At 39.1% G+C, this 25377-nt stretch overlaps 3 protein-coding genes and 1 non-coding gene across 4 annotated transcripts; 3 read left to right on the forward strand and 1 right to left on the reverse strand.

Moving 5' to 3' along the window:
- The first annotated feature begins 2456 nt into the window (after window positions 1-2456).
- On the forward strand, window positions 2457-3971 carry LOC110769723 (uncharacterized). Its single transcript, XM_088246194.1, has 5 exons — window positions 2457-2637; window positions 2721-2805; window positions 2877-2972; window positions 3071-3477; window positions 3573-3971. Exons 1-5 carry the CDS (start codon window positions 2489-2491, stop codon window positions 3715-3717), a joined length of 882 nt encoding a protein of 293 aa, XP_088102320.1. The 5' UTR covers window positions 2457-2488; the 3' UTR covers window positions 3718-3971.
- Window positions 3972-9123: 5152 nt separating this feature from the next.
- On the forward strand, window positions 9124-11190 carry LOC148292328 (uncharacterized). The gene is made up of 2 exons (XM_088245773.1): window positions 9124-10964; window positions 11174-11190. The coding sequence occupies exons 1-2, from the start codon at window positions 9245-9247 to the stop codon at window positions 11188-11190; spliced, it is 1737 nt and encodes a 578-aa protein (XP_088101899.1). The 5' UTR covers window positions 9124-9244.
- On the forward strand, window positions 11016-12477 carry LOC148292329 (uncharacterized). Its single transcript, XM_088245774.1, has 2 exons — window positions 11016-11570; window positions 11659-12477. The coding sequence occupies exons 1-2, from the start codon at window positions 11274-11276 to the stop codon at window positions 12475-12477; spliced, it is 1116 nt and encodes a 371-aa protein (XP_088101900.1). The 5' UTR covers window positions 11016-11273.
- A 9641-nt stretch (window positions 12478-22118) lies between these two features.
- LOC148292330 (small nucleolar RNA R71) lies at window positions 22119-22225 on the reverse strand. Its single transcript, XR_015827172.1, has one exon. It is a non-coding gene; the product is annotated as a small nucleolar RNA R71 (small nucleolar RNA).
- Window positions 22226-25377: the final 3152 nt, after the last annotated feature.

The following is a 25377-nucleotide window of genomic DNA, read 5'->3' on the forward strand; positions in this document are numbered from 1 at the left end:
GAGCAAAGAAAGAGCAGTGAGGGAGAGGAAGTGAAAAGAAAAAGCAATGAGGGAGAGGAACTGCAAAGAAAGAGCAGTGAGGGAGAGGAAGTGAAAAGAAAAAACAGTGAGGGAGAGGAACTGCAAAGAAAAAGCAGTGACGGAGGGGAACTGCAAAGAAAAAGCAGTGATGGAGAGGATCCGCAAAGAAAAAGAAGGGATGGCAAGGAAGTGAAAAGTAAAAAAAGTGAGGAAAAGGAAGTGCAAATAAAGGAATGTGAGGAAGCGGATGATGAAGTTGTTTTGGTTTGTGATGACATTGGTGAGAGCACAACTGTTGAGTTTAATCTCGGGGATATTGATTTGGATCAACCTACAGCTGTGCTATCTGAGTTGAACGTTTGGTTGAATGATAAAGGTAAAGCTGTGGAACAAGGGTGTTAAGCTCATAATTTCATACATATACATGCCCAATTTACTTACTTCTTTTGCTTAGTTTCCTATAATTCTGAGTTATTTTCCTCTATTTGTGTGTTTTGTAGGCCAATAGAGCAAGAGAGCATAATTCATGCAATTCAAGCATGTTAAGGCCTAATTTGGATGAATGGAAGAAGAGCTTAAAGACAAACTCATTTTTCCTACAGTCCAGTTTCGTGGGTCACATTGCAAGATCTGTTTCAGCAACCTACACAGCTCGGATGAGGCCGCATTCTTCATGAAAGTTGTTCCAATGGGTGTGTACTATAACATATCCACATTTCAGCCCCATTGAATAACTCTGGAGTCCGTAACCTAGCAAACACTGAACCATGCTCAGGATGGATTTTTGTCAGCGAGCAAAACGAGTTAGCAATTTGTTTCGCCCTTAACTTCCTCCTCCGAGCTTGGATTGGGCCAATACTTGTGTGGTTGGATCATACACATTCTGAACTTCACAATGGACATCTTAAAGTCTTCATTTGATTCAGCCTAGCCCAATTCATAAGCCCAAGAAGTTGCTGGTTATGCTGACATGAGGATGAGCTGGTTGGAAGCTTGGTCATGGTGAGCTAGGCATGAGCTATTGTAGCTAGTTGGAAGCTTGGTCATGGTGACATGAAGATGAGCTAGGGCTGCTGGTGGGATTTATTGGTGAAGTGCATCAACCAATTCAGATTTTATAATGCAAGTGTTGTATGCATTAGTGAAGTGCATCAACCAATTCATCTTTTATAATGCAAGTGTTGTATGCATTAGCCATATTGAATTCAGATTTATCACTCCCCTCTCCCTATAAATACCACATCCATTCCACATTCAAGAAACAACAAATCCTGGGATTCACAACCCCACAATTCACTCCAACCATCCTCAAACACTCTCACAATCCCAAACACTCCAACAATCACCAAAACAACTCCAGCTTTCTTCTCTTCCATTTCCCTACGAATTTCATCTTCCTTAGCCATCACCACTCACTCAAACTCATCCCAAATCACCTCCATATCCTTCATACATCTGTCTAGAAGTGGGGAAGCTCTCGGATAAGCATTAGAAGTGAAGAAGCACTTGGAGAAGCCTTGGACACCACAAGAACTTCAGAAAAAGGGTTTTTCTACTCTTATTGCATTCATTATGTTTTCTCATTTCTGTTCAAGTCTCTTTTCCATTATGAGTAGCTAAATCCATAACTAGGGCTTCGATGTAACCTAACATGAATATTCTGGGTTTATAAGTTTGGAGTTTCAAGTTTGATTCATGATTCATGTTCTTATTCATTATGCTTATAAGTTAACATGCTTGTTTGAATGATTGATCACCATTAGAACTTGTTTGTTAACTATCTTGGTTTGAATTAAGAGTATACACCATGCTTTAATTCGAATTGAACTATGAATAGGAAGAGTATGTATGGACATTCGACAACAGGGATTAGATACATACTTGGTTGTTTAAAATGTTCTTCTATGCTTAATGGGTTCCTAATGCTTAATTTTAGGTTAGACAACAAATGATCAAATTAGGGAATTAGGAACACAAGGTTAGGACCAAACACCATGGCCTAATCATACTTTAGCTAGAATCAATCTTTGAATCTGAATTAGACTTGTTACTTGAATCTTTATAACCCAGAATTGAATTTTTATGGTGAATCGAATGCCCTAGTCTCCAAACCTATGTTTTAACCTTCAAAACCACCCCTTTGTTACTTTTGTTTACTTGCTTTCCGTTGCAATTTCAGTTTGTTCATTTCTTTCTATAATCACAAGCATTCTCACTTTAAAGTTCATTTTAATCTTGCTGCATTTGTTTTCAAACTCACTCTTGCTTTAAATTCTGTTTTAGATTTAACTTCCTAACTTCTTGAATTCGGTAATCTAAAGTACATAACTAATTTGAACTTCTCAGTCTTCGTGGGTACGACCTCGTACTTATCTTGCTATACTACTAATTGCCCCGTACAATTGCGAGTTAACATATTATTAACAACAAAGGGGTCCAATTACGAAAGAGAAAGAGGATTATTCCTATGTGGAAGATCATTGAAGCTAGTGAATTGGTGAAAAAAACTGTGCCAGAGACAACCCGACTTCGGATGTTAGACCCAATGAAGGCGATTCCGCATGATGATATGGTGAAATTGCTGAAACTTTGTTGGGAATGGCGCCTTAACCCAAAGTAAGTCCCTTGTTTTTTGAGATAGAAGGCATTAGTGTATATATTTTTAAATTGTTGTGATCTAAAACTTTGTTATATTACAGTTTAGTGATGCAATTTGGCCACGTGGAAGCTGAGATTGAATTCTTCGCTTCCCTCGTAAAAGCTGACGGTTGGCTGACAGGAGATGTAAGTTTAATTGATTATGCATTTGTTTTAATGTACATAGATTATGAGATTGACCAGAAAAACATGTGCAGCACATTGATTTGGGGTTGTATCTCATCCGGAAGCGACAACAAGATTTGGAGGTTGTAGAAATATCGAACTGGACAACGACCGATGTATTTTTCATGGTATGTCATAGGGCTTGACCAAGTGCAGTTAATAATTACAAATTATCCATACTTGCTTTGTGGAGGTGTTTAACCATTGATTGTTTTGTATTTCACAGAATCACATCCATACTTGCTTTGTGGATAATAAAAGAAAAAAAGAGCAGGCTGGGTGGAAAATTAGAAACAGTTTAGTGAACGTTGTAAATGGCAAGGTTCCGGCGTGTGGGGTGGATTGGCAGAACGTGTATAAGGTGTATGCCCCTTGTATGTTGACGAAGCATAAGCATTGGGTGGCTCTAATGATTGATCTGGTTAAGTGTGAAATCAAAGTGTACGATTCAATGGTTTCAGTTATTCCAGATGAGATGTTAAAGGAAGAACTCGCCCCGCTTTCAATTACGATTCCAAATCTTCTCAACTCCATCGACTTTTATGAAGAAGGTGTTTACGCAAACGACTGCAGCAGAGATTGGTGGTGTCCATGGCCAATAGAACGTGTGGATGTTCCACAACAATCTAATCAGTGAGCACAACTTTTTCTTTAATTTTATTACTTGAAATTGTCAATTACGTTACAATGTCATTACTTGAATTGATCGAGTTCTTGATTTGCTTCAGAGGCGATTGTGGCATGTTTGTGTTGAAGTACATTGAGCTTTTGAGCGCTGAGATTCCGTTAGCTACTTGCACCGCGCAGAACATGCCCTGTTTCCGGTTGAAGTTGGCTGCAGAGATATTACGGGGAGATACTTACATGCCATGATAGTGGTTGAAATGGGTTCAGGTACGTGATGATTAAATTGGTTTTGGAAATCTCCAATTTGAAAGTCATGTAAATACACAATACAGATCCACGGCTCCTTTTCGAATTCTACCTCTGCTCCTCAATTCTTCTTCGTCTTTCTCAATCTTAGTGTATTTTTGTACATAATTTTAAGTTTAAGTTATTGGACAACAATTAGAACCAAAATATTATTATAGCGGATGCATGCTTTCATTTTGATTAGTGTGATACTACGCTACGTTTATTCTCATATTAGGCTAAATGTATATAGTAGTTGGATGCAGAGCATGGACAGAAAAATGAAGAATCTGAAATGGAGATGCAGAGGCTTAGTGAGGAGAAAAGTAAATGGATCTGTAAATCTAGTGCACGTGGGCAAATGTAAATGGATAGGCATATGCGTTTTTGAAGTTAGGCACATGCCATTCCCATACATAGAATGTGCATCTGGAGTGTAAAGTTTTTTTGGATTTAATGAAACAAACATCTCTGTAATATTGCCCTAACTCCTTCACGACATTTACATAACCTTAACCAAACTGCATTGAATTGGGATTGGAAGACTGCATATGTGAACAATGACTGATGGCTTTTTAAAGTGTATTACATTATTGCAAAGTAATATGTCATGATTTATCCAAGCCACCATTCCAAATATCAGATCCCAATCTTTAAGCCGTTCACCATGCCTTAACTTAATCGCAATGGGTTGCGTGTGTATTGATTGTAATTCTGTAAGGGAAATAGGCGGCTATGCCCTCGCCTCCAATGTTTTATTCAACCATGCCCTCTTTATAGAAACACATGCGATATACATGCAGTAAACCTTCAGTAAACATTCAGTAAACCGTCAATAAACCTCAATAAAACTTTAATAAACATTTCCCATCTGCAATGCTATAAAAACTTCCTATTGGTTCCGTACCACCCATCGGGTTTGAATCCCTCTTTCCTTTATAATCGATTAATAAATTCGTTGATTTTCTTTATTTTATTGGTCTTGGGCAACTCAGTAGCATAAAAGTAATGTATATTGGTGCATCTATATTGCTTGTCTATTGCGTCTATATTGCTTGTCTATTGCGTGCATAGCGTACATTTATTGCGTGTGTATTGATTGTTTATTGCTTACGAAGGAAATAAACAACAATACACAGGCAACAGACAAGCAATATACACGCAATACACATGCAATCTATACGCAATAGACATGCAATATACATCAGTCCCTAATTTCACCATCCATAAGGGAGTCGTATCGATTAGGAAATTCTACTGAATAGTTGTTCTTCCTACTAATAAACAATCAATAAACCTTCAATAAACATTCAATATCGGACAATAACATGCGAAATACATGCAGTAAACAATCAATAAACCTTCAATAAACATCCAATATCCGATAAATAACATGCGATATAGATGCAGTAAACAATCAATAAACCTTCAATAAACATCCAATATCCGATAAATAACATGCGATACACATGCAGTACACAATCAATAAACATTCAATAAACATCCAATATCCGATAAATAACATGCGATACACATGCAGTAAACAATCAATAAACCTTCAATAAACATCCAATATCCGCGCTATAACATGCGATATACATGCAGTAAACAATCAATAAACCTTTAGTATACGCCAATAAACAATCTACCTATTTCAAGAACAATAATTTAAACTCAATGCCAATCCACCTATTTCAAGAACAAATATTACAAAATGGGTTTGAAAACTCATTGGTGGTGCGTGCAACATGTCTTTTTGGGGAGAACTTTTACAATCCTTGAAACTGTGCACTTAATTGGTCATTAAAAGAACAAATAATATTAAAATTGATAAAAGTAATAAAACTAATACCAAGTCCTTAATGGACTTCAGCATATTCAACACCGTAGCATCATACGTGTCATCTGGCTGTTCTGCTTGAGCGGAAGTTACATCAACCCATTCAAATCCATTGCAACTGGTGGCTCCCTAATTGCAGGCATCATATATGCAAAATAATTGTGTCAGAGTTAGACCAAGGTTTTTTTCACCCACATACATATTCTGGAAATGAAAACTTACATAGGAGGTTAGGCACTTCCAAAATGGCTTCCCTCGATTTTTGTCTGATTTTGAAACCCGAAGCACCATTGCAGCTCCACAGTACGGACACCTCTTTGTTTGAGCGGGAGATGAAGACGAAGACATGTTGAATCTTCTCACTTGTACCTTTTCTCACTCAGATCTTCTCACTGAAACCTCTTCGGACTCATACCTTCTCACTCAGATCTTCTCACTCAAACCTCTTCGAACTCAGAGCTCTCTCATCTCTGCCCAAATGCGATTATATCCTCTTTTCTGTCTGTGGGTGGGTTGGGCATGCTTTCGACACATGTACCGTCAGATATGGGGCACCGTTTACCCCATAAACCAATATAATATTTAACTACCAAAACCCAATATGACAATTGAGGGAAAACTGCCCTAAACCCTATATTATTTTCATTATATTTCATTAAACCAACTAGTTAGATAAACATCCATCACATTTTAATAACATTACAACTATATTTCGGTGTGGGAAAATGAAAAGTTATGTGATGGGACGTTCTGTGACTAGTCAGTAATCCGTCACATTTGTTTCATTGACATAAAAAGGGCGGGAAAATCCTAAAATTGCCTATGCATATAGGTTCTTAATTTACTTTTTGACTGTCTGACTTTGCATTTCGATGACATTTTCCTTCTCTTCTGTTTTTCTCTAGTTTTAGGGTGTTGGTTCAGTTTCTTTAAAAAGGGTCAAGTGAGAAAAACCTCAAGTGGAAACACATTTTCCAAACGGTACAACAAACACACCCTATAACAGAACCAAAACCCCATCTATTCTCATTTCTCCCCTCTTCCACTCCTCAAATCGTTCCATTCCAAAAAAATAGAAACACATGAATTCCAAATATTTCACTACAGTCGGAGGAAAGAGAAGGAAGCATATCCATTTGGAGATGCCCCAAGCCTTCATCCCGGAGTTGGCTTGGTTTAAAGTGATGTTATACGTGGCAACCCAATCTTCGGAAGATCTCTTCCGTATGGCATCTGTGTGCCCATTATTCCGGACGTTGGCAAACACTCCACAAGTGTGGAACACCATTTCAATGGCTAAGTACCCAGACCATCCTAGCTGGTACCATGCTAATCATGCGGTCCAGCTTTTCTTGCAACAATGCAGAGCTTGCGAGAACCCTGAGTCGATATTTAGAGAGGCGTTCGAAGTGTTTTTCATGCATGGTAACGTGGAAGCGTTGTATGGGATGCGCATCGCAGCCACGGCAGGCCATATGGAAGCGGCATATATAGTTGGACTTCTTGCTATACTACTAATTGCCCCGTACAATTGCTTCTTAACATATTATTAACAACAAATTTTGGCGCCGTTGCCGGGGACTGAACGAAAGTTCTTCCTTGGTTATGTGCCCAAGGTTACCCTATTCTTTTTAGTGTTTCTAATTAATCTAATTTTCTGTTTCAGGTAGTTTATGTCTAACAGGCCATTCCTTGAACAAGTGAGGTCTTCGTTCCAACGTTCCAGATCTTTGAACGCAGGACCCACTACTACGTTTTACTATTTGCGCGATGATAGTTTGCGCGACGACAACATATGCGTCGCATAAAACACTTTTGCGCGACGGACAATAATATGCGTAGCGCAAAGAATAGCGACGACAAATAGTCGTCGCGCAAAAATATTTAGCGCGACCACACAAAAAATCGTCGCATAAACCAAGGGGGAAAAACCGCGAAAGAATATTCTGGCGCCAAACCCTTGCGCGACGACTTTTCTCGTCGCACATGACATATTAGCGCGACAATTATATTTGTCGTCGCGCACCTTTATTTACGCGACGATTTTTACTCTTGAGCGACGAACATTTGCGCGACGAATACACATAATCGTCGCATATGATCGTTGTCAGCAGAGCATTTTTGCGCGACAGAAATATTTCATTCCGACGAGAAATATTTCGTCGCGCGAAAATATTTGCGACAAAATTTGAACGTCGCATATGATCGTTGTCGGCTACTGATGTTTGCGCGACGATAAAAACCTTTGCGCGACGAAAACTATAAGTGCGACGATAAATATATTCGTCGCGCAAAAATGTCAAACTTTGCGCCACGATTTTGGGGTCTTTGTGCGGCGAAAAATATCGTCGCGCAAAGTGGATTTTTTTGCGCGACCATATGTATTATTGCGCGACGAATTATATGCGTCGCGCAAAAAACGTCGTCTACATCGAGCTCAGCCATGCCAGAGGCAAACTGCAAAAAAAATCTGCAGCTTACCTCTCCTTCTCTCATCCTCTCTCTGAAATGTTTCAGTCCCAAAAAGCTATTCAATTTCATTTCCTGTATGAGTTGAACTACCTCTACCACTGCTAAGTTCGTTGGGTATGTATCTTTTGTCATTAGTTTAAAAGTATTAATGTAAATTTATACTAAAAATATTAATTTCATTGTCTATAGGGATATTATATGTGATTAGCGATTGGTGGAGAACGATTGATAAGGTATTTTTGTCGTTTTTTAATTTAAAAAAAAAATTTATTACATTATATTTATATTGATTTATGAAATTATATTTGTAATATGTAGTTAAATTATGCATGTACGTTGATGTACGAAGTTAATTGAAATTAACTTCGTATATTTATTTTTTTGGTAAAGCTTAGTTCCCGTTCGAGGTTAGTTGGACTGCGCATGGGTGGGTAAACCACGACTACGGTCCAATTAATTCTTGAATTGCCCCATATTTTGGACAGTTTGGAAATGCATAGTCGTGTCACGTAGTTTATAGCTACAGGATTAGGTTTCGATTGTGGAGATTTCGATGTCATCTCGGTATGTTCTTCGGGTGGTACGTAGGTATTTTATATCTATGGTACACCTCAAGAACTGTACCGAGATGCTGCCGAAATTCATCCACGTCGAAATCTAATCTCATGTAGCTGTAAATTACGTGACGTGACTATGCATTTCTGAATGGGATAGGCCCTTACCGGAGGCATAAGGAAAGATTTTGTACGAATACAACATGATTGTTGTATTGTGATTGTGGTGCCAGGAACGATGAGCAGGAGGTGGATACAGAATCCGAATAGGTGCGCAGACGAATATTTGGATGGAATCGAGGATTTCATTGACTTTGCACGGACACACAACCCGGGTGCAACTAGAATCCGTTGTCCTTGTAGGAGCTGTAACAACACGCTGTGGGACACAATTGAAAATGTTCGATTTCATTTAGTGAGGAATGGAATGATTGAGACATACATCACTTGGAACCATCACGGGGAACAATTAGACATTGCTTCGTCTTCAAGGGCCACAAGAGTAGATAATGTTGAACCCAGTGTTGATCCTAATGAACAAGTTAGGGATATTATAAATGATGCATTTCCATTTGCATCGACCAGCAGCAATCAGGAAGGGGAAGATGACGTGCCTACAGAAATGGACAGTGCAGAGTTCGAAAAGTATGAAAACCTGTTAAGAAATGCCAACCAAGAGTTATACCCGGGGTGCGAGAGCTTTTCCGTTCTGACGGCGATTGTGGAGCTAATGCAGGGAAAAATAAAGTATCGTATGTCGAATCTGTGTTTTGATTACTTTTTGGGGGTTTTCAAGAAAATGCTTCCAACGGACAATTGTTTGCCGAAAGACCACAGGGCGGCACAGAAGATGTTGAGTGGTCTTGGATTGGGTTATGAAAAAATCCACGCATGCAAAAACAATTGCATGTTATTCTACAAAGAATATGAAACGTTGGATACATGCCCTATATGCAATGAGTCGAGGTTCAAACAGACGTCTCATAATAGAATGACTAAGGTTCCACAAAAAGTCATGCGTTATTTGCCCCTAAAACCAAGATTGCAGCGACTGTATATGTCGACACATACTGCCACAGACATGAGATGGCATAAGGAAAAACGGGTAGACGACGATGTGATGCGGCATCCTGCAGATGGGGAGGCATGGAAAGAGTTCGATCGAACGTTCCCCGAGTTTGCTGCTGATCCCCGGAATGTTAGATTGGGACTTGCCACAGACGGATTCAATCCGTACGGGGTTCTAAACCAACACCACAGTACTTGGCCGATTTTCGTATTCCCATATAATTTGCCGCCTTGGAAATGCATGAAAAAAGAGTATATGATGATGACTGTTTTGATAACTGAGGATCCTGGCAGGTCAATCGATGTGTACTTAAGGCCGTTGTTTGATGAGCTCAAGGATTTATGGATAAACGGTGTGCGCACGTACGATAAATCCACCGGGAAGATGTTCACTTTGCGGGCGGCAGTTATGTGGACTGTGAATGATTTTCCCGCATATGCAATGGTGTCGGGGTGGAGCACAAAGGGTTATATGGCATGCCCTGTATGCAAGGAAGATGTGACTTCGGGTTGGCACGCTGGAAAAGTGTGTTATCTTGGACATCGAAGATGGTTGCCATGGGACCACGAGTGGCGGGAAAAGGATAAAGAGTTTGACGGGAACAAAGAGCGTCGCGCAAGACCTAGAGAATCGTCTGGTGATAAGATCTTGGAACAGCTGAACCGTTTGGATTTTGCTCCGTTCAGGAAAACAGTTAGTCGGACCAGACCTGCTACACATATGAACTGGACACACAAGTCTATGTTTTTTGAGCTCCCATATTGGTCGAAACTAAAAATGAGGCACAATCTCGACGTTATGCATGTTGAGAAAAATGTGTTTGACACATTGATTGGAACGATTCTAGATATCAAGGAGAAGACTAAGGACACGATAAAAGCTCGTCTTGATTTAGAAAGAATGGGCATACGAAGAGGTTTATGGCTGAAAAGAGCCAGTGATAAAGTTATAAGGGATCTTGCATTTTTTTCCATGAAACCGAATGACAAAAAAGAGTTTCTACAGTTTGTATCGTCTGTACAATTTCCTGACGGGTATTCTTCTAATATCGCCCGTTGCGTGAATGTTGACGGGGGTAAGTTTACTGGACTGAAGAGCCATGACTGCCATGTGTTTATGCAACGCCTACTTCCTGTGGGGATTCGACATTTATTGCCGGAAGATGTAGTCAAGCCAATCATATTGTTGTCAAGATTTGTTTCCCAATTGACGGCAAAAACGTTGCGAAAGACAGACATTGATCAATTGAGTCATGACATTGTCCAAGTCTTATGTAAGTTTGAGATGATATTCCCTCCGGCTTTCTTCACGAGTATGATTCACGTGATGGTTCACTTGCCAGAAGAGGCATTGCTCGCTGGTCCAGTCAACTATCGCTGGATGTATCCAGTAGAAAGGTATATAATCATTATTATTTCTGTATGCATGTTTATCACATGTTTGTTACTTGCTAATTTGCATATTTTCGTTTTAATTTGACAGGCTTCTTGGTGAGTTGAAAAAAACCGTACGCAACAGAGCGAAGCCCGAAGGATCCATTGTAGAGGCTTGGGTTCAATATGAGGCGCTTACTTTCTGTGCAATGTATTTAAAGGATGTAGACACAGCTTTCAATCGACCTCAGCGCAATAATGACGGCGGTGTGAGAAATGAGCAACTTTCTATTTTTGCCCAAAGCGCACGACCCTTTGGAGATCCTGTACGAGGAGAGTCATTTTCCAGGAATGACATGGAGGTAGCTCATTGGTTCGTATTGAACAATTGTGATGAGATAATAGCATACTTAGAGGAGCATGAAGAGATGATGAAGCGAGAACATCCATCACATTTGTATTCCAAGAAACACCGTGAATTGTTTCCAAAATGGTTTTTGGAATATGTAAGTTATAAGTGTTTTGTATTTGACATATATATTGTAGTATTTAATTTTCTGAAACTAATATGTGAATGTTTTTAATTAATATTAGGTGAATAAGTTGAAATCAGAGAATTCCCCCTCTTACAGTGAAGAGTTATATAACTTAGCATTCGGCCCAATTAGGACTGAATTGTTCTCGGGTTGTCATGTTAACGGCGTCAAGTTTTTGGGGACTGCACGAGATGACAAGTTGTGTACGCAAAACAGCGGTGTCCTTGTTCTGGGTGGAGGCGAAAGTACGGACATTAATTTCTATGGCAAACTCACAACTGTCGTGCAATTGCTTTACAAAGACCGATACCAAGTGATCATGTTTAAGTGTCGATGGTTTGATACGAACCCAAATAGGCAGGGAAGTGTTAAAATTGATCATGGGTTACTATCTGTGAACATAAACAAAACTTGGTATGATGACGACCCTTATATTTTGGCAAACATGGCAAAACAGATTGTCTATCTAGATGACCCTAAAGCAGGGAGCGGGTGGAAAGTTGTTCAGCAGATGGATCAGAGGAATGTGTATGCTATACCAGAACAAGACCCATCTGACAACGCCGTCGCTGACCAACGTTTCGAATCTTCCATGGAACATGATGCAGAAACACTTCTAGATACAAATGTCGTACAAGAACCCTTTCAGCTTGAAGGAGTGTCTTCAAGAGAAATACCGATTCAGTCAATTACAATTGACCTCGGTTTTCTTCCGCGATATGATCCAACCACGGCCCCGAACAACGATGATGATGTACTTATGGAGGAGGAGGAGGAGGAGGATGAGGAGGAGGAGGAGGAGGAGGAGGAGGATTGGGAGACCCCAAGTGATCACAGCGACGATAACGAAGATTATTATAGTTCAGATGATGAATAATGTAATTTATTTGTGACTTGCCATGTAAAACATAGTAATGTGAAATTATTTGTGATGAGATAAAGTTAGTGTAAAGATTTTGGCAAAGTATGCTTGTTTGAATATATATATATACTTGCATAATCAGGAGAATCTGTAAAAAAAAAAAAATTGCATAATCAGGAGAATCTTTTAATTAAAAAAAAACCAAAAAAAAAAATTTCAATGACCTTTTTGAGCGACGAAAGATGGGTTAGCGTCGCGCAAAATGAATTTGCGGGACGAATATCGTCGTCGGGCAATAACAAAATTTTTTTGAAATAAAAGTGAATTTTCCGCGTAGACTCTGTAAAAAACGACCGGTCGTCGCATCTCTCTGACCGGTCGCCCATATTTGCGCGACGAAGAGGATTATTGCGTCGCGCATGGTAGTTCACAATAATAAAAATTATGAAAATTATGTTGTGCGACGAACATCATCGTAGCAATTCATATGTTGCGCGACGAATATCATCGTCGCACAATGTAGTTCACAATAATAAAAATTATAATTAATTTCCAGAAATTATAGCACCGTGTTTCCGCGACGGAGAATGATATATTCGTCGCGTAAACGTCTTTCCGACGACTGGATTCGTCGCGCAAACATGTTCGAACTCCGAAAAATCTCCTAAACTAGTCCAATAATAGAAAAAAAATATAAAAAATTTCATTTGCACCTCAAATAATTACACTTTAAATCTCAGTAAATTGGTCACCACCTTCTTTGTGCGGGAACGCCTGTTTTCTAGCTAGGAGAGAACCAGGAGGACAAATGTGCGAAATATATTTTGAAACTAAAAAGTGTTCTTTCAACTCTACAAAACTAGTTTCAACGATCCAACCATCAAACATGTTTGTATATACTGCAAGATCGTATACCCCAAAAATCACAAAAAACAAATATTCAGAAATCTTGTAACGAACAAAAGTTTTCAACGGTTATAAATGAAAAATCATGATTTAACGGTTATTTTAATTCCGATTTTCATAATTTTTTACAACTAGACTCATTGACCCTATATAAATACAATGATTGAATTTGATCTTCAATTAAAATGATGTACACTAGTGGATACCACAAAATCTAAAGGTATATATAACAAAAGTATAAGCAAACTTTCTATTGTTATAGAGAATGAATTGGGTTTTGATGGCATACGCATTATAAGAAACTCGTTTCAACGATCCAACCGTCAAACGTGTTTGTGTATACTGTGAGATCGGATACCCCAAAAATCGCAAATAAAAATTATTCAGAGATCCAGAAATGGGACAATATATTTAACGGTTATAAATGAAAATGTTTGCGAGACGCATCGTGTCGTTGATCGGTGCATATTTACATATCATTTTGTACCCTTCTAGCTTATGATTTGGTTATGTTTTTGAGTTAAACTTGTGCTTTTAATCCTTTTTGTGTTTATCTTTCAGTTCATTGAGCTTTAGGTAATAATGAGGGCTTTGGATAGTAAATGATGCAATCCATGCATGTTAGGGCCTAATTTGGATGAATGGATGAAGAGCTTAAAGACAAACTCAATTTTGGCTACAGTCCCCTGCCAGCCCAGTTTCGTAGGTCATATTGCAAGCTTTGTTTCAGCAACCTACATAGCCCGGATGAGGCCACATTCTTCATGAAAGTTGTTCCAATGGGTGTGTAATATAACATATCCAAAATTCAGCCCCATTGGATAAATATGGAGTCTGTTACCTAGCAAACACAGAGCCATGCTCAGGATGGATTTTATCAGCGCGCAAAATGAGTTAGCAATTTGTTTTGGCCTTAACTTCCTCCTCCGACATTGGATTGGCCCAAATGATATATGGCTGGAAAGAAGACATTCTGAACTTCAAGTTTGAGTGCTTAAAGTCTTAATTTGCTTAAGGGAAGCCCAATTCGTAAGCCCTTGAAGTTGCTGGTCATGCTGACCTCAGGATGAGCTATTATTTCTGGTTGGAAGCTTGGTCATGGTGACATGAAGATGAGCTAGGGCTGCTGGTGGGATTTATTAGTGAAGTGCATCAACCATTTCAGATTTTATAATGGAAGTGTTGTATGCATTAGTGAAGTGCATCAACCATTTCAGATTTTATAAAACAAGTGTTGTATGCATTAGCCATACTTAATTCAGATTTTCAGCTTCCTTAGGCCTATATATAGTGAGGTTTCCCAAGCTTGTAAACACACCCCAAGGGGGGGAGCTCTCAAACACTTCTCTAGAGCTCCCTTCCCTTCTCTCCCTCAAATTCTCTTAGTTTCTCTTTCTAGTTTTCAATTGTAGTAATGAAATATTTGTGCTGAAATTCTCCTTAAGTTTTTCTTAGTTCCACTTTACTTTTCATTATGTAAATTCTTTTCTTTAGTTTCAAGTTTGATTAGTTTCCAAGTTTCAATTATGGTTTTTGTTCTTATTCATTATGCTTATAAGTTAATATGCTAGTTTGAATGATTGATCACCATTTAGGCTTGCATGTTAGCTATCTTGGTTTGAATTAAGAGTAGACACCATGCTTTAATTCGAATTGAACTATGAATAGGAAGAGTATGTATGGACATTCGACAACAGGGATTAGATACATGCTTGGTTGTTTAAATTGTTCTTCTATGCTTAATGGGTTCCTAATGCTTAATTTTAGGTTAGACAACAAATGATCAAATTAGGGAATTAGGAACACAAGGTTATGACCAAACACCATGGCTTAATCATACATTAGCTAGAATCAATCCGTTAATCTAATTGAACTTGGGAACTTATCTACTTGAGTTAGTTATTTTCTTTCTTCCTTGTTTTATTTATTTCCTTTCTTTTTCATTTCTGTTTTGTGTAGGAGAAATGAATTGGATCATTCAATCACCAATCCTCGTGGGATCGACCTCGCACTTACATACGCTATACTACCAAACGGCTCGTGCACTTGCGAGTATCACAAGTTGAGGATGCAACTGAATCCATTTTGGTGCAGCTGTATCTACACAACAAGTTTTTGGCGCCGTTGCCGGGGATTGGCAACATAGTTTGGTTCTATTTCTTTTCCCTACTTGTTTTATTTTTATTTTTCATTTTCATGTTTTTCTAGACAATTTCAAGTTTTAAAGTTAATGACGTTAATGGACAAGTTGTGTTTGTAGTCCAACAGAAAAGGACAATTGCCCAACAAGCAAGAGAACTGGGTTTAAGTCCCAGCTTACACAACCCATTGGTGCTTGTTGCTTTGAAGCATGGAATTGGATTGTGTTGATTTTCCCTTTCATTTTTAGTTTTTTTATATATATTTCGTAATCCTTTAATTCCGTTTCAAGTTTTTGTATGTGTTTGTTTTAGCAATGTAAATAGCTCAATAAAAATGGAGAGAGATGGCAACTTCAAAGATAGGAAGTGTGGAGTAGTGGGAGAAGTCGCGACCTCCAAGTGCATCCATGCTCGACCTAATCGCTTCAAGGGGGAGCATTTCAATCCTTTCTCTTCTTTGAATTCTGTTTATTTTCGTAGTTGTTTTTGCCTTTTGGTCCGCGTTGAGTTCTTTGTTTTCCTATGCTGAATCCAACTATATAAAGAACGTAAAATTTGGACTTACGGTTGGAAAGTTATAGCCTAAAAACTAAACAGAGGTCGAAGCTGAAAAACATAGAAACGAATCTGTCCAAATGGTGATAAACGGGTGATAGAAAGTGCTGTTTGTTTTTTTTTTTTCATTGGTTTCTTGGTTTGTTTCTTTTAGTACAACAATTTATGTTGTTTGTTTGAATTTGTTTACAGTACTTAGTTCATTTTTGTTTATGGTTTGTTGTTTCATTTTATCTTAATTTGTTTTTATTTCTTATCTTAAAAATTTTAAAATTAAAAAAAAAAAGATTTTTCATATGAGCCGACTTATGGTAACCCCAGTGAGCACTTCCGTTAATACAGTGTCTAGGAGTTCTTTAGGCGACACCTTCGGTGTCTAAGAAGTTTGGGTTTTAAGCGGGACCATTGTGACCCCTCCAACCTTCCCGGATCCCCTGGCTGTGTTTTCTGAGGCCCTTAACTGGTCATCCGTGAGTTGCTTGTATATTTGTGTGTTTTAAAAACAATAATAATAAATATAAAAAAAAAATTTGAAATTTGAAATTTGGGTTTTTATTTTTCCTTGTAAATTGCAATTTGGAACTTCTTTGTTGTTTTTTTTCTTTGTGTGGTCAGTTAGTTGTAAATAATAATAACAACAAAAAAAAATTTAAAAAATTCAATTTGGAAGTTCTTGGTTTTCTTTTATGTTTTTTTGTTTTATTAGGTTAGTTTATTTATTTACGTGGTGTGGTTAGTTAGTTTATTTCTGAGTGTTAAAAACACATTTTTATTCAAACATTGCATTCAAAAAGATAAAAAGTTTAAAACAAAAAAACAAAAAAAAACATTCAAGTAAATTAAAAATAAAAACAACTTCTTCATCTTCATCTTCATCTTCATGGCATGCCTCTGTTTTCTCTTACTTGCAGAATCTGCATCAGCTCCACATGGTCCTCATTTTTTCTCTGCAGTGCTTCCACGTGCTGATTGGCACAATAGAGCCGCTTCTGCAAGTCCGCCACCATAGCCTTCAAGGAAGCTATTTCCTCGCTCATCGCGGCACACTCCCGTGTTCTCGCCAGCAATCGCATGCCCAAATTGGTAGCCGAGACCGCGTGGAGTACAGTTAAATTGTGGGACTCCTCCACCGCTGCCTTGTCAGACCTCTGTGCCACATGCAGATGATCTGTCGGTGTGAGCTTGTTACCAATCATGCCTCCCAGCAGCGCTGCTCTGTTCGGCATTGCCTCAGAAAAGTTCGGTATTATCTCAGCAAAGTTTGAGGCCGTACCGTGATGATATGTGGAGTTTGGGAAGACATGGTTTGGAGGAACCCTTATCTGCGCATTCGGTGGCGCAAGGGACAATTCAAGGTTAAGATCATCAAGGTGAGTGCATGAGGATGCCATTGTTTTGTTTTTGGATTTTTTGATGTTTTTCTCTGAATTTGCAGGAAGAAATGCGGGGTGCTCTTCTACTTCACCGAGATGAGTTTAAATAGACTTATACAGACGAGGGAGCCGAAAGCACTTCGGATCTCGAGGGTGCTATCCTGTGCTCTTTTCTCTCGGATCCCTTCATTTCCGGCGCAAATTGCGAGCACGTTTTTTTTTTAAAAGGGAGCATGCTTACACTTTCACTTACTTTTGCCTCCCTGTTTTCTGATGTTTGTGTTTTTGCTTTTTTCAGTTGTTATTTTATTTTATTTTTTTTCAATTGTTTTCTTCTTGTTTGTCAGGTTTCTCAAGAATTTAGTTGGAAGAAGAGACAAAATTAAAGATGCGTCTTGGACACCTGGTGCAAGAATCCCATCCCTCTCTGTCCAATCCGAACCCACCATCGGTGAAATCCCGCAAAAATCCTCAACGGTGAAATCCCACGGTCTCTGTCACCATCTCCATCTTCCTCTCACGGTCTCCTCCAGGCGTGTCTCTGTGGGAAGGTATAATATATGTTTTATTTTTCTTTCAATTATGTTAATGCATTTGTGATTTTGTTTTGCTGTTTCGATTTCTCAATTTAGTTTGTACGTGTTGAAATTGCTTAGTCTGATGGTTGGTTAGGATTTTATGTTTTTTTTTTTTGTTACATTGGGAGGAAAGAAACCCCTTGGGGTTTCGAACCTGGGTTGTCAAGCAGGGGGAAGGGGGAGACCACCACTGTGGTACCTGCTCTCGACGTTAGGATTTTATGTTTCAATTTCCTTTTTGTATTGGCTTAGTCTCTGTTTTTCTGTGTTTTTATTTTTTATTTAGGTAGAAATTATTCTAGTATGGGGTCACAAAATTATTTAGGTTTGGAATTGGAGAAAAAAAAAAGCAGTTAATATCCTTAATTTTTTATAAATAAATAAAAAGTATAAGGTCTAAAACGAAAATTAGGTACAAATGGCAAATTATGTTAGTTTCTTACTACATCTCTCAACTCAATCTTAGGTTTCTAATTCTGTAAATCTGAAATTTTTGGAATTGTGGTTCTTCGGTTTGTTTTATTTTTCAGATTGCATTCATCCATTTCATTTTGTAAATCTGAATTTGTTTGGGGTTGAGGTTCTTGGGTTTGCTTCACAAAATGGAATGATGTGTTTTTCTTTTTTATTTAGGTAGAAATTATTCTAGTATATTTTGCAATTAAATTTTCTTGATTGATTTCTTTCTTTATTGCTACTTGATATTGAATTTGTTCTTGATTAGTTGTTGAGGTTTTTTATTTATTTATTTATGTATAAATTATAAATTCTTGCCCCAGGAGGTACTTTAAATGCTTGTTTTGTGCAGATGTCGAACCTTATCAGAACCCGTAAGGCGATGACGAGTGCACAGCCTTTGCCACCCCCGGCTTCGACGTCACCTGTCAGTGCTCCACCACAGGTGGATGTTATGCAGGTTTCTCGTCAGGTCTCCCATGAGCCGGTGACATCTGAGTCATCAGTGGCGCAGCCTGTTAGCGCCAGACGGCGTCATCGCCCTCCCCACATGATCGCCACCACTTCGTCCGCTGCTGCTGGTGCAGCAGATTCACAACCAGGTAAAGATTTCCTTCAACTCTAGCTGTTTCAGACCAATATTTTACTAGGATTATATATTTAACGTTCATGTGATATGTGTTTGCAGCCAAGAGGAACACCCGGGGACCTTGTCGCCAGTTGAAGACGGCGAAGTCCACCCGGGTTCACAACAGTCGTGTCAACATCGGATACGACGAGCGACATCGAGCTGCACCAACGGCTGACCAACATAGCTCATTGGCCCACGACATTGGTCACGTCGTTCGGACCCATTGTCCGATGAAATGGAAGTCTTGGAAGGTCATGCCTGACGAGATGCGGACGGTGGTGCGCGAACATCTGTCGGTATGTATGCCTTTTAATTGTTTTGCTTTCAAATTTTATATATTTCTAATACTTAATGAATGAATGTCATTAATGTATTGTAGACGAACTACAATTTAGAGAACCTCCCCGACGAGTCGTTGGCGTACGTCAACAGACTCTTTGGTGAGAGGTACAAGCAGTGGAAGAGCGATCTGCACCATCATTTTATGGCATATGATGATCCGCAGGTCGCTCTTCAGGAGGGTTGCCCGAAGGAGCTTGAGGGGCGGGAGGATAGTTGGGAGTGGCTCTGCGGTCATTTCCAAGAGTCCGATTATGTGGTAATTTTTTTATATTAAGTTGAAATTTATTACATGTTTTTTTTATTAATGTTTATTTAGTTTTTTTAAAATTTCATTTAATTTTCAACTAATACGTTTATTTTTTGTATAACAGAAGAAGGCGAAAGCAAATAAGGGCAATAGGGACAAGAAGACTCTTCTCCATCATTCCGGTTCCAGGCCCTTCTCATATAGGATGGAAGCGCGGCGGCGGGTAATAATTATATCGTTTTTTTTTAATTTCAATATGTAATTAATATGAATTTGTTTTTTTTGTACTAACAATTGTCTTCTCTTGTTCAATTAAGGGGGGGTCCAAATTCCCGGAGATCGACGTCTTTGGCGACGTTTATGTTCGACCCGGGAATGAGTTGGCGGAGTCCCTTCATGTAAGTATTCTTTAATTTTAATTATTGTTTTACTCATGAGTTCATGGTTATTATATGAGGATTTTAATTAATATTTTATGTTATGTTAGGCGATGATGACGGAGAAGAGCCAGTTGGTTCTTCAAGAGTCTGCCTCCCAGCTTCCTCCCGATACTCCGCTCGATGTTGTGGATCCTCCACAGGATGCGGGGTTTCAGATACTGACGGAGACCTTAGATCAGACTCTCGGGAGGAGGCCAGGGACATATTGTCGAGGGATGGGGAATGCCAGACGGCGGGAATCTAGAGCCCCTCCATCGTCCCAATCAGACACTGAAGTGATTGCTTTGAAAGCTGAGGTGGCCGAGCTTAAGACCCAAATGGCTTCCCAAATGGCCTCGTATAATGCCCAGATGTCACAGCTTATAGAGTCCATCTCTCGGTCCGGCATTCCACTCCCGTCACATTTTGGTTCCTCGTCGACCTCCGTGCCCCCTCAACCAGAGCATGGCCACCACACTTCTGCCCATGTCGATGTCCAGACTTCCGAGCCGCATTTGCAAGATGACAACATAGATGTTACTACATTTTTTAATTAGTTTTTTACTTTCTTAATTACATTTTAAACATTTTGTCTTGAACTATTTCAATTTATATTATCTTTTCATTATGGTTTTTTATTGCAATTTTATTTTATTACGAAAAAAACATAAAATTTAAACTACATAAAATATAGTTTATTGCAAAAAAAAAAACATACAATTCAAATATATTTTATTACAAAACAAAACGGTAAAATTAAAATTAAATAAAATGTATACTTTTGCGCGACGACATTTTTCGTCGCGCATTTACAAACGGATAAATAAATTAATTTTGAAAACTATATATTTATTTTTGCGCGACGAAAAATTTCGTCTCTTTAAAGAAAATGCGACTAATATTTTTGGTCGCGCGAAAGTGAGCGCGAGTATATAACTCCGTCGCGCATATTTTTGGGACGCGAAAGTGCGACGTGTTTTAATCGTCGCTCTGTTTGTTGCACGACGAATACTATATCGTCGCTATTACTCTCGTGAGACGATGTAGATCTCGTCGCGTAATACGTTTGCGCGACGAATAAGGTGTCGTCGCCATGTCAGGAGTGAGACGATTCAGGTATCGTCGCGCTTACTATGGTGAGACGAATATTTGTGCGACGAATAATTTTGCGCGACGAATAATATATCGTCGCGCTTTCAGAGGGGAGACGATTCAGGTATCGTCGCGCTTACTATGGTGAGACGAATATTAGTGCGACGAATACTATCCGTCGCTATGTTTGCACGACTAAAAGTGGTCTTCGTCGCACTCTGCGCGACTCAACCATATATTTGTCGCGCAAAGTCAGTCTTTACGAACTTTGCGCGACGGTTGTTTTATCCGTCGCGCAAATACAATAGCGACTCGATTGTTCGTTGCGCGACTAATTATTCTCCGTCGCGCAAAAGGGTAAATGTAGTAGTGACCATCATTGCAACCGAATCGTGTGACCTCTGAAATTCAGAATCGTCTAGAAAGGGAGTTGTCAACTGCAAAAGAGCAAGCTCTTGCTATATTTACAAGTCTTGCTCTCCACACTGAACTTCCTGGTTCTTCACCTTCAAATTCGGAAGCAAGTTCAGACCAAGAAGAAGAAGAAATGATGGCTGCCATTGAGTTCATGGGAGAACTTGATATCCCAACAATTCCAACATCTCCTTCAAGCATTTTGCTGCCCACTGTAGCTCGAAATTATGAGCTTAAATCTTCTCATCTTAATATGCTACCCTCCTTTTATGGTTTACCTAATGAAGATCCATTAACTCATATAAAGGATATTTTTAATGTTGTGAGTTCTTTTCGCTTGACAGGTGTGACAGAAGATCAACTTCGAATGAGAGTGTTTCCATACACTTTAAAGGATAAGGCGAAGTATTGGTTGAATTCTTTGAAGCCTGGTTCACTCACTACATGGGCTGCCATTCAAAAGAAGTTCCTGGAAAAATACTTCTCCACGCAAAAGACCGACATGCTTAGGGACAAGATCTTATTATTTGCACAGCAAGATGATGAATCATTTTGTGAAGCATGGGAGAGATTCAATGGGCTGCTCAACCAATGTCCTCATCATGGGATTCCATTGAAGCTTCAAATGCGTATGTTTTATAAAGGACTAACCCCTTCTAGTCATAATATAGTCACCAATTTTGCAGGTGGTTCTTTTAAAACCAAAACTCCAGAAGAAACGTACGAACTCTTTGAGGAGATAGCAATGGAGACCCAACATACGGATACAAGAGGTAAACGTGTTATTAGTGGTTCTAATGATGCTTCTAGTGTGCAGATTTCAAAACTGGAACAAAAGCTAGATGCTCTTCTTGCATTAAACTCAAGAAGCCCTCCGAAGGAAGTGTGTAGCATTTGTGAATCTCATGACCATGCTACCACAGCTTGTCCACTTAGGGCTGGATATCCAGAATTTGTGCAAGAGCAAGCTAAGTTGGTAAATTCCTACAACCAAGGTCCAAGAAATGATCCATACTCTCAAAGTTATAATCCAGGTTGGAGGAATCATCCAAACTTTTCATGGAGAAATACCCAGAATCAAGCAAATCCCCCTTCATTCCAAAGGCCACAACAATCATCATCATCATTGGAAGATATTGAAGCAGATGGCAATCAACCAATCCAATTTTCAGCAAACTACACAAGCTGCCATCTCCAAATTGGAAGTCCAATTAGGCCAAATAGCTGCTGAAATAACTCAAAGACAGCCTGGGAAATGGCCAAGCCAAACTGAGATCAATCCAAAGAACCCAGAAGCCAAGGCCATTCATGTGCTCAGATCAGGTAAGATCATTGATAATAAAGATGATTCTAATCTTTCAAATGATGTTGTGATTTTAGAAAATGAAGAGGAGGAGACCATGGCCACGGAAGGAGAACAACTCAAAACTTCTCAATCTGCTCCTAAGGCCAAATCAGATTCTCAGAAATCCGATCAATTCCAATTGCATAAAAGGGATGACAAATTTGTGCCACCACATCTTCAAGAAGATAGATACGTGCCACCCGCTCCATATGTTCCACAGATTCCATTTCCATGCCGTCTTAAGAAAGCAAAGCAAGATAAGGCTTTTAAAGAGATTTATGATATTTTGAGTAAAGTTAATATCAATTTGCCTTTGCTTGATCTTATTGAACAGATTCCTGCATATGGAAAATTCATCAAGGACTTGAAAACTCACAAGCTCAATTTCGCTCCAAATGAAGGAGTAAAGCTCGACCAGAATGTAAGTGCTGTATTGCAAAGGAAGCTTCCACCAAAACTAGATGATCCTGGCAGCTTTGACATTCCCATTAACATTGGAGGCAAGAAGGTTGGAAGAGCCATGTTGGACTTGGGAGCAAGCATCAATCTAATGCCATATTCAGTATATCAAGAGCTTGGCTTAGAAGGGATGAAGAAGACTTCAATGCGACTTGAACTAGCTGATCATTCTATAAAATATCCAAAAGGTATTGTAGAAGATATTCTAGTTCAAGTTAATACACTAATTCTCCCTGCTGATTTTGTAGTGATGGACATGGAAGACAATCCAAATGGAGATCGTGTTGATCCCATTCTCCTAGGCAGGCCATTCATGGCCACTGCAGACACAATCATCAAAGTGAAAGATAGCACCCTCTCCATGACTGTTTTGGGTGAAACTGTTGAATTTAAAATGCTTAATGCTCTATCTCAACCTTCTATCTCTCTTGATTCTTGCTTTTCAATTGATGTTGTGGATCATGAGGTTTCTTCCAAAATTTTGCAGAGAAAGTCTAATGATGCTCTAGAAGCTGTCTTAACACAAGAAGAGGAAGATCTTTGTGAACTGGAGTTCCAAGAAGTGGTGGCTGCCTTAGAAGTGTTTCCGCCATACCCACCATCCTTTAGGCCACCAATCGAGCCTCTTGGACCATCATCCACGAAATTGGAGCCATCCATTGTCATCCACCAAAGCTAGAACTTAAACCTCTTCCCAATCATCTCAAATATACATATTTGGGTGCTAACAAAACTCTCCCTGTTATAATTGCTGCAGGTCTCTCCTCACATGAAGAAGAGAGCTTAATTAAAGTTCTAAAAGAGCATAAAACAGCCATTAGGTGGACCATAGCAGACATCAAAGGAATTCGTCCAAGCATGTGCATGCACCGAATTTTAATGGAAGAAGACAGCAAACCATCCCGTGATGCCCAAAGGAGGCTAAATCCCAACATGAAAGAGGTGGTTAGAGCTGAAGTTTTAAAGCTACTCGATGTAGGAATCATCTATCCAATTTCAGATTCTAAGTGGGTGAGCCCTGTGCAAGTTGTTCCAAAGAAGTCCGGAATCACCGTTGTGAAGAATGAGAAGAATGAGCTAGTTCCTACACGAACTGTCACTGGTTGGAGAGTTTGCATTGATTACAGGAAGTTGAACACATCCACTAGAAAAGATCATTTCCCCTTGCCTTTTATTGATCAAATGCTTGAACGTTTATCTGGCCATGCTTACTATTGTTTTCTTGATGGTTTTTCAGGTTATAATCAAATTCCCATTGCTCCGGAAGACCAAGAGAAAACCACATTCACATGCCCATTTGGTACGTTTGCTTATAGAAGGATGCCATTCGGTTTGTGCAATGCCCCAGCAACTTTCCAAAGATGCATGATGTCAATCTTTTCAGATATGGTGGAACGATTCCTTGAGGTATTTATGGATGATTTTTCAGTTTTTGGTTCCTCTTTTGATAATTGTCTTCACCACTTGTCTCTAGTGCTTAAAAGATGCCAGGAAACAAATCTGATTTTGAATTGGGAGAAGTGTCACTTCATGGTGAGACAAGGCATTGTACTAGGCCATGTGATTTCAAGCAAGGGAATCGAAGTGGATAAAGCCAAGATTGACCTCATCTCAAATCTTCCACCCCCTACCTCTGTTAAAGGAATTAGAAGCTTTCTAGGACATGCTGGATTCTATAGAAGGTTCATCAAAAATTTCTCAAGCATTACAAGGCCATTGTGTAATCTCCTTGCTAAGGATGCTGTTTTTGAGTTTAATGAAGCTTGCATGGAAGCTTTTTCTACCTTGAAGAGGGAGCTAACTTCAGCCCCTATTATCATAGCTCCGGATTGGTCTTTACCATTTGAAATAATGTGTGATGCCTCTGACTTTGCTATTGGTGCAGTTTTAGGTCAAAAGAAGAACAAGCTGCCCCATGTGATTCATTATGCTAGCCGGACCTTGAATGATGCTCAAA

This window comes from Prunus avium, chromosome 8, assembly GCF_965620075.1.
Source record: "Prunus avium chromosome 8, drPruAviu1.hap1.1, whole genome shotgun sequence".
Lineage (NCBI taxonomy): Eukaryota > Viridiplantae > Streptophyta > Magnoliopsida > Rosales > Rosaceae > Prunus > Prunus avium.